This window comes from Esox lucius, chromosome 19 (genome assembly GCF_011004845.1).
Source record: "Esox lucius isolate fEsoLuc1 chromosome 19, fEsoLuc1.pri, whole genome shotgun sequence".
NCBI lineage: Eukaryota > Metazoa > Chordata > Actinopteri > Esociformes > Esocidae > Esox > Esox lucius.
In genome coordinates this window covers 19853124-19870377 of record NC_047587.1, presented here as the reverse complement: position 1 = coordinate 19870377, position 17254 = coordinate 19853124, and the positions used below count along the sequence as shown (strand labels likewise).

General features: G+C 41.4%; 1 protein-coding gene across 6 annotated transcripts in view; it reads left to right on the top strand.

Annotated features, from left to right (window-relative positions):
* The window catches only part of shank3a (SH3 and multiple ankyrin repeat domains 3a), a 307884-nt gene that overhangs the window by 83784 nt on the left and 206846 nt on the right, over positions 1 to 17254 (top strand). For all 6 annotated transcript variants that reach the window (XR_002195651.2, XM_020040539.3, XM_020040541.2 and 3 more), the window contains exons 3-4: positions 10863 to 11066; positions 13300 to 13371. Coding sequence is in view for 5 of the 6 variants with exons in the window: in XM_020040539.3 (XP_019896098.3) it covers positions 10863 to 11066; positions 13300 to 13371 (276 nt within the window). In the remaining variant the exon portion in view is untranslated. The remainder of the gene's footprint in view (positions 1 to 10862; positions 11067 to 13299; positions 13372 to 17254) is intronic.

Below are 17254 nucleotides of genomic sequence, written 5' to 3'. Positions count from 1 at the left end.
TTTTAAAGTAATCTGCCTCTTTCAGTGCAGTCACTATCATCTACCTATTCAACCTCTCAATAAAATTGACTGCAATTCCTCTAGGTTGGAAAGCCGTGGCTGTCATTTCCCTCTTCAAAAGGGGACGAAAGTCTAGGCCCAAATTGTTATTGGGCAATCTTCGATCTTGCCCTGCCAAATGTATCTATAGTTTTTGAGAGCCTGTTAAAAATACACCTATTTTGAGTCCCATGGTATTCTCTCTGCATTGCACCTCAGGCACACTCAAGGTCCTGAGTGACTGTCATGTCCAGGCATGGATCTCAACAGGCTTGCTGTGGCAGTGAGATCCAACGCACTCTTAAATGGGGACAGTAATCAGGAACACAGGTAAGAGTAATAATAACAAACAGGTGTCTTTGCTCAAAAAGAGGGAGAGAGTGTATTGGAGAGATTGGATCCTCTCTAGGTTTCTTTCTAAATTTTAGCCTTCTTAGGGAGTTTTTCCTAGCCACTGAAATTCAACACTACTGTGGTTTGCTCATTGGGGTTTAAGGCCGGGTGTTTTGTAAAAGCACTTTGTTACAACTGCTGATGTAAAAAGGGCTTTATAAATACATTTGATTGATTGATTGAAGAAGGAAAATTTCCATCCATCCATCTTCTCCCGCTTATCCGGGGCCGGGTCGCGGGGGCAGCAGTCTAAGCAGGGATGCCCAGACTTCCCTCTCCCCAGACACTTCCTCTAGCTCTTCCGGGGGGACACCGAGGCGTTCCCAGGCCAGCCGGGAGACATAGTCCCTCCAGCGTGTCCTAGGTCTTCCCCGGGGTCTCCTCCCGGTGGGACGGGACCGGAACACCTTCCCAGGAAGGCGTTCCGGAGGCATCCGAAAAAGATGCCCAAGCCACCTCAGCTGACCCCTCTCGATGTGGAGGAGCAGTGGCTCTACTCTGAGCTCCTCCCGGGTGACCGAGCTTCTCACCCTATCTCTAAGGGATCGCCCAGCCACCCTGCGGAGAAAACTCATTTCGGCCGCCTGTATCCGGGATCTTGTCCTTTCGGTCATGACCCAAAGCTCATGACCATAGGTGAGAGTAGGAACGTAGATTGACTGGTAAATCGAGAGCTTCGCCTTGCGGCTCAGCTCTTTCTTCACCACGACAGACCGATACATCGACTGCATTACTGCAGAAGCTGCACCGATCCGTCTGTCAATCTCCCGTTCCATCCTTCCCTCACTCGTGAACAAGACCCCTAGATACTTAAACTCCTCCACTTGAGGCAGGCACTCTCCACCAACCTGAAGTGGGCAAGCCACCCTTTTCCGACTGAGGACCATGGCCTCGGATTTGGAGGTACTGATTTTCATCCCCACCGCTTCACACTCGGCTGCAAACCGTCCCAGTGCATGCTGAAGGTCCTGGTTAGAAGGGGCCAACACGACAACATCATCTGCAAAGAGCAGAGACGAAATCGTGTGGTCCCCAAACCTGACACCCTCCGGCCCCTGGCTGCGCCTAGAAATTCTGTCCATAAAAATTACAAACAGAACCGGTGACAAAGGGCAGCCCTGCCGGAGTCCAACATGCACTGGGAACAAGTCTGACTTACTGCCGGCAATGCGGACCAAGCTCCTGCTTCGGTTGTATAGGGACCTGACAGCCCTTAGCAAAGGACCCAAGACCCCATATTCCCCAAGCACCCTCCACAAGATGCCGCGAGGGACACAGTCGAATGCCTTCTCCAAATCCACAAAACACATGTGGATTGGTTGGGCAAACTCCCATGAACCCTCCAACACCCCGTAGAGGGTATAGAGCTGGTCCAGTGTTCCACGGCCCGGACGAAAACCACACTGTTCCTCCTGAATCCGAGGTTCTACTATCGGCCGTATTCTCCTCTCCAGAACCCTGGCATAGACTTTCCCGGGCAGGCTGAGAAGTGTGATCCCCCTGTAGTTGGAACACACCCTCCGGTCCCCCTTCTTAAAAAGAGGGACCACCACCCCGGTCTGCCATCCCAGAGGCACTGTCCCCGACCGCCACGCGATGTTGCACAGGCGTGTCAACCAAGACAGCCCCACAACATCCAGAGACTTGAGGTACTCAGGGCGGATCTCATCCACCCCCGGTGCCTTGCCACCGAGGAGTTTCTTGACCACCTCTGTGACTTCAGCCCGGGTGATGGACGAGTTCACCTCTGAGCCCTCATCCTCTGCTTCCTCAATGGAAGACATGTCAGCGGGATTGAGGAGATCCTCGAAGTACTCCTTCCACCGCCCGACGACATCCTCACTTGAGGTCAACAGCTGCCCACCTCTACTGTAAACAGCGGTGGTAGGGCACTGTTTCCCTCTCCTGAGGCGCCGGATGGTTTGCCAGAATCTCTTCGAGGCCAGCCGAAAGTCCTTCTCCATGGCCTCACCGAACTCCTCCCAGGCCCGAGTTTTTGCCTCCACAACCACCCGGGCTGCAGCCCGCTTGGCCTGTCGGTACCCGTCAGCTGCCTCAGGAGTCCCACAAGCCAACCAGGCCTGATAGGACTCCTTCTTCAGCTTGACGGCATCCCTTACTTCCGGTGTCCACCACCGGGTTCGGGGATTGCCGCCTCGACAGGCACCGGAGACCTTACGGCCACAGCTCCGAGCGGCCGCTTCGACAATGGCGGTGGAGAACATGGTCCACTCGGACTCAATATCTCCAACCTCCCTCGGGATCCAGTCGAAGCTCTGCCGGAGGTGGGAGTTAAAGATCTCTCTGACAGGAGACTCGGCCAGACGTTCCCAGCAGACCCTTACAGTACGCTTGGGCCTGCCGAGTCTGTCCAGCTTCCTCCCCCGCCATCGGATCCAACTCACCACCAGGTGGTGATCAGTTGACAGCTCCGCCCCTCTCTTCACCCGAGTGTCCAAGACATACGGCCGCAGGTCAGATGAGACGACAACGAAGTCGATCATCGACCTGCGGCCTAGGGTGTCCTGGTGCCATGTGCACTGATGGACACCCTTATGTTTGAACATGGTGTTCGTTATGGACAAACTGTGACTAGCACAGAAGTCCAATAACTGAACACCACTCGGGTTCAGATCAGGGGGGCCGTTCCTCCCAATCACGCCCCTCCAGGTGTCACTGTCGTTGCCCACGTGGGCGTTGAAGTCCCCCAGTAGAACAATAGAGTCCCCAGTCGGAGCACTTTCCAGCACCCCTCCCAGAGACTCCAAGAAGGTCGGGTACTCTGCACTGCCGTTAGGCCCGTAGGCACAAACAACAGTGAGAGACCTATCCCCGACCCGTAGGCGCAGGGAAACGACCCTCTCGTTCACCGGGGTAAACTCCAACACATGGCGGCAGAGCTGGGGAGCTATGAGCAAACCCACACCAGCCCGCCGCCTCTCACCATGGGCAACTCCAGAGTGGTGAAGAGTCCATCCTCTCTCAAGGAGTGTGGTTCCAGAGCCCAAGCCGTGCGTAGAGGTGATCCCGACTACCTCTAATCGGAACCTCTCAACCTCACGCACTAACTCAGGCTCCTTCCCCGCCAGCGAGGTGACATTCCACGTCCCTAGAGCCAGTTTCCGTGTCCAGAGATCGGGTTGTCTAGGCCCCTGCCTTCGACTGCCGCCCGATCCTCTTTGCACCGGCCCCTTATGGTCCCTCCTGTGGGTGGTGAGCCCACGGGAGGGCGGCCCCACGTCACCCGTTCGGGCTGAGCCCGGCCGGGCCCCAAAAGGAAAATTTACAGTGCAAAACTAGAACTACACACAACAAGGCTAAATTGACTCTCACTGTAGAAGTAGAATGTTATAGTTACTTACCAGTTTGCCCTCTGAAATGTGCGGATAATTGAAGCCACTGTGGATCTGTTCATATTGGGCTACAATCGCTGCCCAGCTTCTCTCAAGGAGAGACCATGATTTATGACAAGGTCAATAAGGGTTTAATTAGAAACATGTCTGTACCCTCCTTGTACCTCTCCTCCCTCCTCTTACACCTTGGTAACCCTAACCCTCCTTGTACCTCTCCTCCCTCCTCTTACACCTTGGTAACCCTAACCCTCCTTGTACCTCTCCTCCCTCCTCTTACACCTTGGTAACCCTAACTCTCCTTGTACCTCTCCTCCTATTACACCTTGTCCTCCCCTTCCTCTCTGTTAATGTATTTTTATATTTTCTTCTCTTGCCCTTTCCACTATACCATTGCCCTCCAATTTACCAATCTCTTCTCCCTCTACTCCTCCCTCTTCTCCTCATCCTACATCCTCAACTCTTCTGGCGTCTTCTCCTACATCCTCAGCTCTTCTTGCTTCATCTCCTCTTCCTATACCCTCTACTCCTTTCCTGTCATCTCATTTTACCTCCTAAACTGTTCCTCACCCTCTGCCCTATACACCACCTCTCACTCTTACACCTCTCTCTTCTTCTTCTTCTTCCTCCCTTTTCTAGTTGTTGTAATTAAGACAGCTGTGTGAAATGAGGAAATGTGCACTTCTTGTGTTGTGTGTATTATTAACTCATCAGATATCAATTTGGGGCTGATTGGAAACATACCATTTGCAACTGAGATTTAAGAAATAACAGATTTGTTTGTTGTATTTGGAAAATGGTACACAAATGTTTGTGATTTTTGTAAAGATCAATAAAAAGAGCTGCAATTGTTTTTTTTAATTATATATTAAAGTTTTGGTTGGGAAAATAGCACAGGAACTGTATGGCTTTTGCCACTGACCGTTTGAACAGTTTATTAGCCATTCATGAATGACATTGATACAATAGCTATAAATATAGATGACGATAACTAACTTTTTCGTCAAGTGAAAAGACGAGATAATCTAGAAAGCCAGCAAAGTTTTTGTTTATCTTGAGCAAATCATAATGCATAATTCGAAAATAGTTTCAATATAACAGTAAACAGTTCAATTTTAAGCTTCCTATAACATAGCTACTGAAGGTTGTAGCCAGCAAAGTTTGTCTATCCTGAACAAATCCTAATGAATAATTTGAAAATCCACCAGAAATGGTTGCAATGTAACAGTAAACAGTTTAATTTTAAGCTTCCTATAACATAGCTACTGAAGGTTGTAGCCAGCAAAGTTTTTGTCTATCCTGAACAAATCCTAATATCCACCAGAACTGTTTTATTTTAGGCTTCCAATAACATAGCTACTGAAGGTTGTATAGCCAGCAAAGTTTGTCTGTCCTGAACAAATCCTGAGGCATAATTAGTTTTGACTATGACGGGAGTCGAACACTGGACCTGTTGTTGCGTAATCTCTAACCACTATTTAACAAGGGTCGGTCAGTCAGTCAGTCAGTCAGTCTCGCTCATCTAGGCCAGCAAAAACAGCTCACACATGTCTTTACCAAAGCAATTAGGTCTTGGAGACTGGTCCTATTACTGCCAAGAACACTATTGTTGATGCTTTTAATAGCCACTTTATTAGAGCAGGCAACCTCTTCGAAAAAGCATTCAATTACTGCCTCACGTAATAACTGGATATTTATGCAGAAAACTTTGATAGTCTAGATTTTTCCCTAAGACCATTCTCAGAAAATGAGGTACTAGATGCTTTAATAACTATAAATGCTAGGAAATCGCCAAGTCCTGACAAATTAGACCCATGCTTGCTGGTCAAAGCAGCACCGTTTATCTCAGGGGCAATAACATATTTTTGATCTAACTTTGTCAACTGGGATCATTCCAATAATTTGGAAAATTAAACATGTGTTGCATCTACATAAAGTTGGAGACACTATTGTCGTGTAGTGCCTCACATAGAGGTGGAGACACTAGTGTCCCTAATTATCAACCTATTTCTGAACTGTTTTGTCCTGCTAAGATACTGGAGTCATTAGTAAAGATACAGCGGTGCTATTTTTATCTGAAATTTTTTTAATTTAACACATTTCTATCTGGTTTTAGACCAGGGCATATTACAATAAATCGCAAACATGTTGGTTGTACAAACCCGATTCCAAAAAAGTTGGGACACTGTACAATTGTGAATAAAAGCAGAATGCAATGATGTGGAAGTTTCAAATTTCAATATTTTATTCAGAATACAACATAGATGACATATAACATGTTTAAACTGAGAAAATGGGGAAATATAAATTGATTTTAAATTTCATGGCATCAACACATCTCAAAAAAGTTGGGACAAGGCCATGTTTACCACTGTGTGGCATTCCCTCTTCTTTTTATAACAGACTGCAAACGTCTGGGGACTGAGGAGACAAGTTGCTCAAGTTTATGAATAGGAATGTTGTCCCATTCTTGTCTAATACAGGCTTCTAGTTGCTCAACTGTCTTAGGTCTTCTTTGTCGCACCTTCCTCTTTATGATGCGCCAAATGTTTTCTATGGGTGAAAGATCTGGACTGCAGGCTGGCCATTTCAGTACCCGGATCCTCCTTCTATGCAGCCATGACATTGTAATTGATGCAGTATGTGGTCTGGCATTGTCATGTTCTATATTCTATTGTGAATTAAATATAAGTTTATGAGATTTGTAAATTATTCCATTCCTTTTTTACTCACAATTTGTACAGTGTCCCAACTTTTTTGGAATCGGGTTTGTATATGATATTGCTAAGGCCTTGGATGCAAAGCTAAGTTGTGCTGCTTTACTTATTGATCTGCTCAAGGCATTTGACACTGTTGACCACACTGTCTTGTGACTTGTTCATGGTTTCAAAAATATCTTAGTGATAGAACTTAAGTGGTAGTTACGGATGGGTGTGAATCGAAATTTATTGCAGTTCATAAAGGAGTTCCCCAGGGTTGGATTTTGGGTCCATTACTGTTTAACATATACAGTGTGTATATATATATATATATATGTGCACTTGCACAGGAAAGATACATTGGAATGCATCATCCGTGTTAGCGATTTGACATTCTCGATTTCTTGTTTTGTTTAAATTAAGCAGAGGCTTTGTGCGTAGGTTCTATAAAGCTGTGTCTATCAGATTGTTCTGTAATAGATGACATTATCAGTCTTGCGTCCAATTATTTAAATGTGAATGAGACATTAAGCACTGTGCCGTGGAACTGTCACACTACTGTATGTTTAAGTAGCATGTTTTGGTAGTACTGTATGCTATACCCTGGGTTTTCGTGCTTGTAAGTATTATTATTATTATTAGCTGGATTATTTGCTGTCTGATTTTGTTTAGCCGTCCACCAACCCAATCACCACCAGTTCGGTTCTGCTTTCTTTCATTCGGGGGGGGATTGATATAGCATGTTTGGAAGCTTTCTGTCTGTACTTACTTTGTGTTAATGATATATGCCCCCGAAAGACAAAAGCATAAATAACAATGTAATCTAATACTGTTTACATTTAATTCCTAATAAATGGTTAAATTAATTTACAGGGTTTTTTTTTCTAACAGAAACAAACAAACCAGTATCCACTAGTGATTGAGAGGCTGACTTTTGCATAGCAACATAGTATAGATCTACTTGTGCCTCTGTTGATGGTAAATATGTTGAAGTCATTAATGTACAGTTACCAGTACTGCTGCAACCAGCCTGGTACTTCAAATCCTCAGTTATCTTATATCTCTACAATGCGATGCCAGTGACCCTGTGATGTTCAGCTCCATATCTGTTCAGCTCGTTCACTCTGAATCTCTGAGGGGCTTAAAGTGTCAGAGCAAAGAGCACGGAGTGAAGTGATATTGTTCACTCATGGGCTGTGTCAGTGTGTGTATTTGTGTGGGTGTGAGTGTGTGTGATACAAGTGCAGACGATAGGGGATGCTGATGTTGTATGGTTGTGGTACAGATTTTTGATGCTTGAAATACTGCTGATATGATTGTGTTACTCTTACTGGATAGTCGGGTCTGTGGTGTCTGGGAGTATCTGAGAGCTTAAGGAGAATATTGTTGTTACACATTGGTTCTAAAGCTGTATATTGAAATGGGACTGTAATTGTGGCGCATTGATTGTTGTATTGATATTCCATTATATGGATTGATTTGGCGCTGGTGGGGTGTATCTACCTCTGCAGTTTGGTCTGCTGTCCTAAATCTTGCTCAGCTAGTTTCATTTCATCTATATCTCTCTCCATTTTTCTCTGTCTTTACATGTCTTTCCCTCTCTCTCGTTCTTTATTTCTCTCACTCATTTGTAGATCAATGCTCCACAGTGGGGTTAATGAAGAGAACGTACAACCCTGTTTCCAAAAAAGTTGGGATGCTGCATTAAATGCACATAAAAACAGAATGCACTGATGTGCAAATCATTTAATCCCTATACATCAACTGTTGAAACTGAGAAATGTCATTGTTTTTGGAAAAATATGCCCATTTTTAATTAGAACCCAACAACATATTTCAAAAAAAATTGGGACAGGGCATGTTTATTACGGTGTTGCATCTCCTCTTTTAACAATACTCTGTAAGGGTTTGGGAACTGAGGAGACCAATTGCTGTAGTTTTGAATGTGAAATGTTTTCCCATTCCTGCTTGATGTAGGATTTCAGCTGCTCCACAGTTCGGGGTCTCCTTGGTCTTATTTTTCGTTTCATATTGCACCAAATGTTTTCAATGGGTGACAGGTCTGGACTGCAGGCAGGCCAGTTTAGCACACAGGCTTTCACTACAGAGCCATGCTGTGGTAATACGTTCAGAATGTGGTTTGGCATTGTCTTGTTGAAATAAGCAAGGCCTTCTCTGAATGACAGCACATGTTGCTCCAAAACCTAAATATTGTTCAGCATTAATGGTGCCTTCAGAGGTCACCCATGCTATGTGTACTAATCTACCCCAATATCATCACAGATGTTGGCTTTTGAACAGTGCACTGATAACAAGCCAGAAGGTCCCTTTCCTTTTTAGCCCATATGATGTGGCGTCCATCATTTTTATTTGTCAGATCACAGGACAGTTTTGCACTTCACCTCAGTCCATCTTCATATTTTAATGTCTGAATTTACATCTACACCTCCCTCAACATTTTTATAGATTCTGGAATCTGTTTCATTTCAGAAATTTTAGTTGGGAGTAGTGATAGCCATTCGAGGTTTCATTAGCGTTATTTTAGCAGCAGGATATTATTCTGGCAACTGTCTGATTTTCTTTCTCACAATAAAAGCCATAATTGAAATGTATAAGGCAATATAGAAAAAGAACAGACAAGAATAACATTGGAAAGGACATTAAACATAAAATGTACAGACTAGATTGTTTACTATATTACCATATTTCAAATTATAGCTTTTATTTTGAAAAAGAAAATCTGAGTTAGCACTGTTAGCATAATATTCTGCAGCTAGAAGAACGGTAATGAAGCCTCGAATGGCCATTACTAGTTGGAAGTATTTACATGACGACACCTAACAGGCAACTGTATTGACAGTTAAGTAACGTTAAGGTTAGTTAGCAAGAGGCATAGCATTACCTCAGTTACCCAAAAGTAAATCGCGAAGTATCCTTTAACATCACTATCACCTGCGCTAATGAGTACGACCTAAATAAATGATTACAGTGACTTTTTTTGTGCGCGGAGAAAGTAATTCTTGTCACCATCTTTCACCACAAAGGCCACCATGTTGAGTTACTTCACCGAGCTCTCACAAAGCGTTCAGGTGTATTCTCCCACTCGGTCTGAACTTTCCCACCTCCCAGTTGCTCATGAACGCACCTTCGAAAACAGAGGTTTGATTCAGGTAAGCAGTAATAATAAATAAGTCAAATATCTATCGATAACTAGATAGCTTGCTTACCTGCATGTTGTCCGTTCTTGTGGTTGTTATCATTGCACGAGATGACATTATATAGACGGGGCACAAACGCCGTGGTGGGCGGAGGGTGCACAATGATTTTCGTGGCTTCACGGACAGAGTGAAGGGCACGTGGCTGTCGTGAAATGTGTACGCTGTTTCTGACCTGTTGCCATTTAACCTAATTAGTTGTGAGATGTCTCACCATTTTCTTTTTGTATTATACAACTTTTTTTCAGTCTTTTGTTACCCCTGTCCTAGCTTTTTTGAAACGTGTTTCTGGCATCAAATTCAAATTGGGCATACATTTTTCAATGTTTCAACATTTTATGTTTTCTTTGTACTACTTTCTATTGATTATGGGTTTAAAAGATTTGCACATCATTGTTGTGTTTTTATTTCCATTTTACACAGCATCACAACTTTTTTGCAAAAGGGGTTGTAGTATGTATGTCTCCTTTGAAAGACCGAACATTAATTAAAAAAAATATATAATAATGTACCTTCTAGTTAAGGAATAAACTATTTTCAGTGTTTATGAAAAGATGGAGCAGTGATGAGATGGTAACTGATATTTCTTAAATAGTGTATGGCACAGCTGTCTTCAGTCCTGATCCTGAGCCAGACACTTAACCTCAGGATATCCTGTTAACATTTAGAACATGCATAATGTATCATGATGTTTCATTTAAATGTTAAGGCATTCTAGGGGCTTGAGGTAGGCCGGATGGTTTAATCTGACTTTATGAGACTGGTGCTTTAGGTTCCTCTGTGGTCAAGGGTTTCTAAAAGCACCCTTGTGAGTGTTCTCTATGGCAGGAAATAATCCATCAACCATTACATAATTTGATAACTATGTGAATTATTTAGTTAATTATTAGGTGTGCATTCTCTCTCACAATCTATCTTTCTGTCTGTCTCTGTCTATCCTCTTTCCATTGTCCCTCTCCACTGTAACCTCACTATATTTTACTATATCTCCAATGCCCCTCTCCTCTTTTCTTTCATAATATATTACTTCTTGCACAGTGAGCCATTGCACTGACTGGGATACCTTGTGTCTGTTATCATTTATTTGGTTATCAGTTTGACACTATGCATTATAAGCCACTTCTAACTTTACAAACCTTCCCCTACCATGTCCCCGTTTCCTTCAGAAATGTATGAAGTTCGATGCAGACGCTCCTATCTGGTTGTCCAAGCAGCGCATCCTGTGTACTCTGAACCAGAGCTTGAAGGATGTGCTGAACTATGGCCTCTTTCAGCCGGCTCACAACGGAAAGGCTGGCAAGTTCCTGGATGAAGAGAGGCAGCTGACGGAATACCCATTGCCTTCTGTTACACCTGTCCCATACCTGGAGGTAGGCCTCTTTCTGGAAAACACACTATTTCTGTGTGTCTGTTGGGGTGCAGTCGTTTTGCTGTGTGTTTGTGTGCGGTTGTTCTTCATCATGTTGCTTTCGTATGGCTCCCCCCTGAGGGACAGGACACTAGAAGCCTGACGTCCCCTGTCAGTTATTCTGTGATCCAGTCTGTCCTGTGAGTATGTGACTCAGCACAGATAATCCTAGTCTGACAGCAGTGTTCCCAGCTATCCTGTCTAACTGTTTGTTGTTACCCATGTTTAGCAATGGTTTATGATCTTGAAAAAGTTTTTGGGATAAAAACATCAGGATTTGGGGAGAAACAGATTACCAAAAGCAAAAAAATCTGTTATGTTTACAGCAAACATATTGTTATCAGATTACATATGCTTTTTGAAACTTGATTTTCAATAATGAAGCATGTGTAAATTAGGACGAATTACATGTTTGATTTAATTTCCAACATGGGCCTACAGTATTGCATCGGATGATGGTCTTATAAGCAAAGTTACTCGCATGATTGTTCAACAATGTTCAGCACTGGTGCACAAAGGTAAAACTGTAGAAATGAATGGGTTATAAATATACCCTACCCGTATAGCAAAATGCAACATCTCCAAGTGCAGTATGTTTATTTCCTTGATGAATAGAGATGGTGTCTGTTTGATGATGCCTTGAAACCACAACGGTTTTACTGTGTTTTAATGATTGAATGTGAAGCGCTGGATTTAGTAAAATTATTCTTAGGTAATTTACAACTGTACTATTTATAAGTAATGCCTTCATGCATGGATCACCAAACAATTGCCAGCTTCAAAATGCACTGTCTCAGTGCACTGAAAAATGTGATTTGCCCGTATTCTTGATGATGTGTGACACTATGAGTCAGAAACACACTGACATTTTCAAAATGATGTTATTGTGTGAGAGATAGCAGTTTGAAAAATAATTACTTGAATATTAGCCTGTTAAGGTGGGATGAATTTTTCAGTCTTCCAGGTGACATCAACAAATGGCAAATAGGTAGATCAAAATAGATTAATAACAAAGTTTTAAACCTCTCCGCAGATAACATTTACTTAAATTTTTCTCCTCATTATTGTGTGTGTGCGTGCATTTTTTGACCAGATATCCCCATGAAGATAGTAAAACGTTGTTGATCAGCGACAACCTGATCTCTACAGGGTGTTGGTGGGACCATACACCTTGTGTTTTGGTCCGAGGCATATTCACAAAATATCTAATGGTTTTAGATCTGATCAGTGTATGTCCGCAACATTTCGCCTTTTTTCTTTTGAAAGCTTCTCATTATTAAACCCTTTGATTTGCAATGCTCTATGCAGCAGATGGAACATACAGAAACTGTTGAACAGAATGAAAGGATTGAAATTATGAGGAGCGTTGATTAAAATCAGATAAACCAGCAAGGACTGAAGAGGATATTTTGCATTTAACCTTGTTATACTGTTAACAATCTGCGTGTGATTCTGTAGGTCAGGGATATTCAACACCGGGCCTAGAAGGCCAAAACATCAGATTTATGGTAGTTACATTTATCTGGTAGTTAATTAGACTTACCTTGTGTCCTTGGTCTGAAATTATCCTTAATTAGAAAGAGAGGATGGAAACCAGAAGTTTTTTGACCCTCCAGGGAAGGAGTTGAATGGCCCTGCTACACAAATTCCTGAGTTGATCAGAGTTGTGTGCCACAATTTAAATTGATGTTGCCTTTCAGTACACATTCTGATTGAACATGCTTTGATTATTCAAAAATAGAATTCAGAGATCCAGCTATAGTAGATGTTTGTCTATAATAAGATTTGGAGATGCACAGAAGTTTAAGTTTCAAGAAAGGTATTCAGATTGCTTAGGATTGGTAACAATAAAACAGTTGGACAATATCTGTCTGAAAAACACACCCAGTTTAGTCAGATGGTAGCTCTAAAAAGAGCTAAATGTGCTTATGGAAACTTTTAACATTTCAGAAATGGTTGGAAAACTTCCTAAGTATTGTATCGCTAAGCTCCACAGTTACTTGGTAGACTGTTGATAATAATCTATGAATAGTTTATTCTCTGACCTACCCTGTCAACTGTGGGACTATTCACTTGCACTCAATTTAGTGTGTCACAAAGGGGTTGAATACTAATTGACTAATGACATTTCAAGAACTAGCAAAGTCACTGATATTGTCCCTTAACCCTGTATTGCCTCTCTATTACCTTCCCAGTTCCGCTATAAGAGACGAGTCTACACACAGACCCACTTGGATGAAAAGCAGCTCTCTAAACTGCACACCAAGGTAAGAGCACATTCACACACATGTCCATTCATGTATATTGGCGTGTACAAGCAGACTGTGTCTGTTAAAGAGAAAAGGTGTAGATGAACTGCATGCATTTACTTACACCCCCATTAGAGGGCAGGAGATTTACACGGGTGAAAATGGCCCAGGAATTGCTTCTTCTTTCTTGCTGTGTGTGAGAGACCATGGCCATTCGCGGCTGAGGTACCTCTAATGACTTTCACATATTAATGCTTGCTTATTGTTCTGTTTAATCAAAATATTCCTGCTGTCATTAATTCTTGCTGCATGACTGCTTTATTGATGAAACAGACTTAGATCACATAAGAACATAGGTCAGAGCTGGGCAATGGAACTGTGTGACTGCAATACATCATTAGTGACAGGCTAGAGTAGGAACAAGCATTTTCCGAGAGAGAGACAAGAAAGCGCAAAAGATGGAGCGATCAAGAAAGATGAGAGACAAGAGACAGAGAATGATGAGAGAGAGATAAGATTGAGAGATATAGCTACACAGAGACAGATGCCCCTTTCAGATAGGAATTCCTGGATTTTTGGAGTATGGAAATAATCAGGCAATGTTTTATGCTGATGTGTTGCACACAGAAAGGTGTACTCCGGTGTTTAAGGCAAACATTTCATACAGCAGACGAGTCTTCTGAGGTGCGTTTACCACAGTGTTGTATGTGATGTAACTCAGGTTTTGCAGCTTGTAGTGTTGGCCTTACATTTTCATTGTTGCTAAGAGCAGGTCAAGTATTATTTTAACAGTTGTTATTAAATATTATCTTATATAGCCAGCCAGGTGGGCAAGCATTAAGAACAGCTATCTTCTTTTGCCAGTAGAGCAACATTTGACGTTACGTTCGGCTTCGGTTTCCGAACGTTTCTACTGCTGGTTAACAAGTCTTTGGTTTAATTGGCTTAGAGTGAAGTTCAGAAATACTAAAGCTAAGGATTAAACACTGAACATAAGGACAAACCTTTTCAACTTTTTTGGAAAGGAAAGAAAAATGTGCAGTGGTTTCTTAATTTTTTCCAGAGCTGTAGATAAGACACTAAATGAGGGCAGGTGAACATAAACACAGGTGAAACTCATTCGGACTAATACAGGAGAAAGGCCACATTCAAAACAACTAAGAAACACTGAAACAACATTACAAAACAAAACTAAAACAATAATAACCAATCAAGAAAACAAAGATCTAAGCATATAGAAAAAAAAGAAACTAAAACAGCTTTAAACTGGAATACAACAAAAACAAATGAAAAAACATAGGCAAACCCAGACCACAATTATCATCTAAAATAATCTCACATAACATTTTGATTTGCAGTATAATACACATCAAATGTCCCAAATCAAAGTTACTTTTCCATTTATCAGAACTGCTGACAGAAAATGTCCATGAGGAGTGTGCTGCATGAAGGGATCTCGGCCTGTTCACTATGTTATCTCAGACAGAAATATCTGCAAATTTTCTACCCAAATGGCCACTGCTTTCAGTTATAATTTCTGCCAAATTTCTGGCAAATATCTAATGGATTCAATGTTTTGATTTAGCATGTAAGATTTCCATTTAAGGAGCCTTCTAGTTAAGCCTTTTATATTATCACTACATGCACAGCAGCATACGTGATCTCATTTTCTCCAAATAACTGTTTTGGAGTATTTTGAGTATATTTTGGCGGTTACCAAATGCAGCTGTTTCAGCTCAAAGCTTTCTGTATTGAAGTGGCTATCAGAGAAAGCAAAGGGCCTACGCTTGGTTATACATCTATGATTGAGCATGATTTACTCAGTGTGCTGTCACTCATGGAGACACTACATGGACTCACCTGGGTCATAAGAGGTAACCAAAGACCAGCAGACACTAGTTTAGGATAGACAATCCTGTATTTGAGGAGCCACAAATTGTGCAGGATGTTTATGGAAAAGATCCCTAAGTGTTCTAGTTAGTCAGTTAGTGATTTGAACAAATGAGCAAATTAATCATTAATTAATAAATTCAATGCACCTGGTCTTCCTGGATGTTTCAAATAAAAATAAAATAGCATGCCCTGTAAATGTCATAACTGTCCCCAACCGTGTTCATAAAGAATAGACAGTTGTGCATACCACTGACTCCGAAATAACTTGATTTAACCTTGCTCCATCCGAACAAGCTAGCCTAACACAGCATGTTTTCTGTTGTTTAAAATTAAATACATATGCATTTAATCGGTGAACAGAAAAGGTTCTCTTTGCCGTCAATTCCAATAGTCTTTTTGATAGATAGTCAAATTGTGATTGACATAAGGACAGTTAATATTACCCACAATTCACCTGCAACATAGACAAAGCATGCAAATTCTCTGGCCGATCTGAATGACACACTGATCGATTGATCACATGAACACTAACAATGCTCTGGCCCCTTTCTATATACATTCATGTATATTAGCACTGTAGCGGATAATTATTTTCCACTTCTCATGTTTGAGGGTTGAGTCCACTTGATTCTAATTTCTCAATTATAAATAATCCAGGAAACCAACACTTTAATTCTAATAGTTTATTACAAGCTTGTAGGTGATACATAGACAAAGTACACTTTATAAAAGACTGACTTTGAATGTAGCCACTGAAAAACAATATAGGAGGGGAAAATGTAGCAACCCTATTGCTGTCTAGGCTCTTGTATTTTTAAACTGATGATAGATTATCTCGCTCAACGGTGTAGGTTTTTATTGTATATTGGGGAGTTCAAGGTCAATGGATCCCAGGTTTTTCACTCTTTTCTTGACCCCATTTATTTTACTTCCAAGGAGTATCCTGTTGAATTACATGAATAGCCAACAATACTTTACTCTTATGGTCAACAATGCCTTAGTCTTCATGGAATTTTCTGAAAAATAAAACCTTATTTTAATCTGGTTGAACAGCATACAAATGTAATCATATTTTCCATATATTAACTTCCAATCTGCGAAGTACTTTACAGTGGAACTGACAGCATTTTAAGTCCGCTAGTTGGTCAGTTAAAATTCTGCTGGGTACCAATAACCTTTGTGTAAACCAATAAAAGCTCTATTCAATTTATATTTATTTCTTACAAAAAAAACTAAATGGCTTTGGTTCAGCTTTCAGATGACATTTAGTATTTTAAAATGTACTACAGAAAAAGCAACTATACTGTTTTTTTTGTAGAATATTGTAAAATAACTGATTAACAAAAAAAAAGCTTTCCCCAAATTCCATTACTTATTTTAATAATGACTGTCATAATAGTTTTTACAAGAACACATTTTCCATGATTTCTGGTCATGTAGGTCTTTTCAGCATTTTCTAAATTTTTTATAACGTCCGGAAAATATATGTTCATTAATAGGGCCGCAGCAAGGGCCGCAGCAACACATATGTGAGACCAAGCATTTGCTCATTCTTCTTCTTGTTTTTTGATCTCTTTCTTTTCATTGATCATCATTATTAAATCTGAAATTAGTTGAAAGTTTAGTGTAAATAACAGTAACAATAATTGTTTAGGGCTACTCCAGCATTAAGTATGTGATATTATCACACACAAACAGAAAGTCATTGCAGAATGCAATAATGTGCAAATCTTTAAACCCTATAATAAATAGAAAATAGTAAAAAGACAACATATCAAATGTTGAAACTGAGACATTTTAATGTGTCTTGTAAAATTGTATGCCCACTTTGAATTTGATGCCAGGAACACGTTTCAACAAAAGACTGGAAAGGTTGTGTAATGCTTAAAAACTAAACCTGGTGGAATATCACATAACTTAATAGGTCAATTGGAAATAGTTCAGTAAGATGATAGGGTATTAAAATATAATTCCAGAGGGGATGGATCTGTCAGAAGTGAGGATAGGG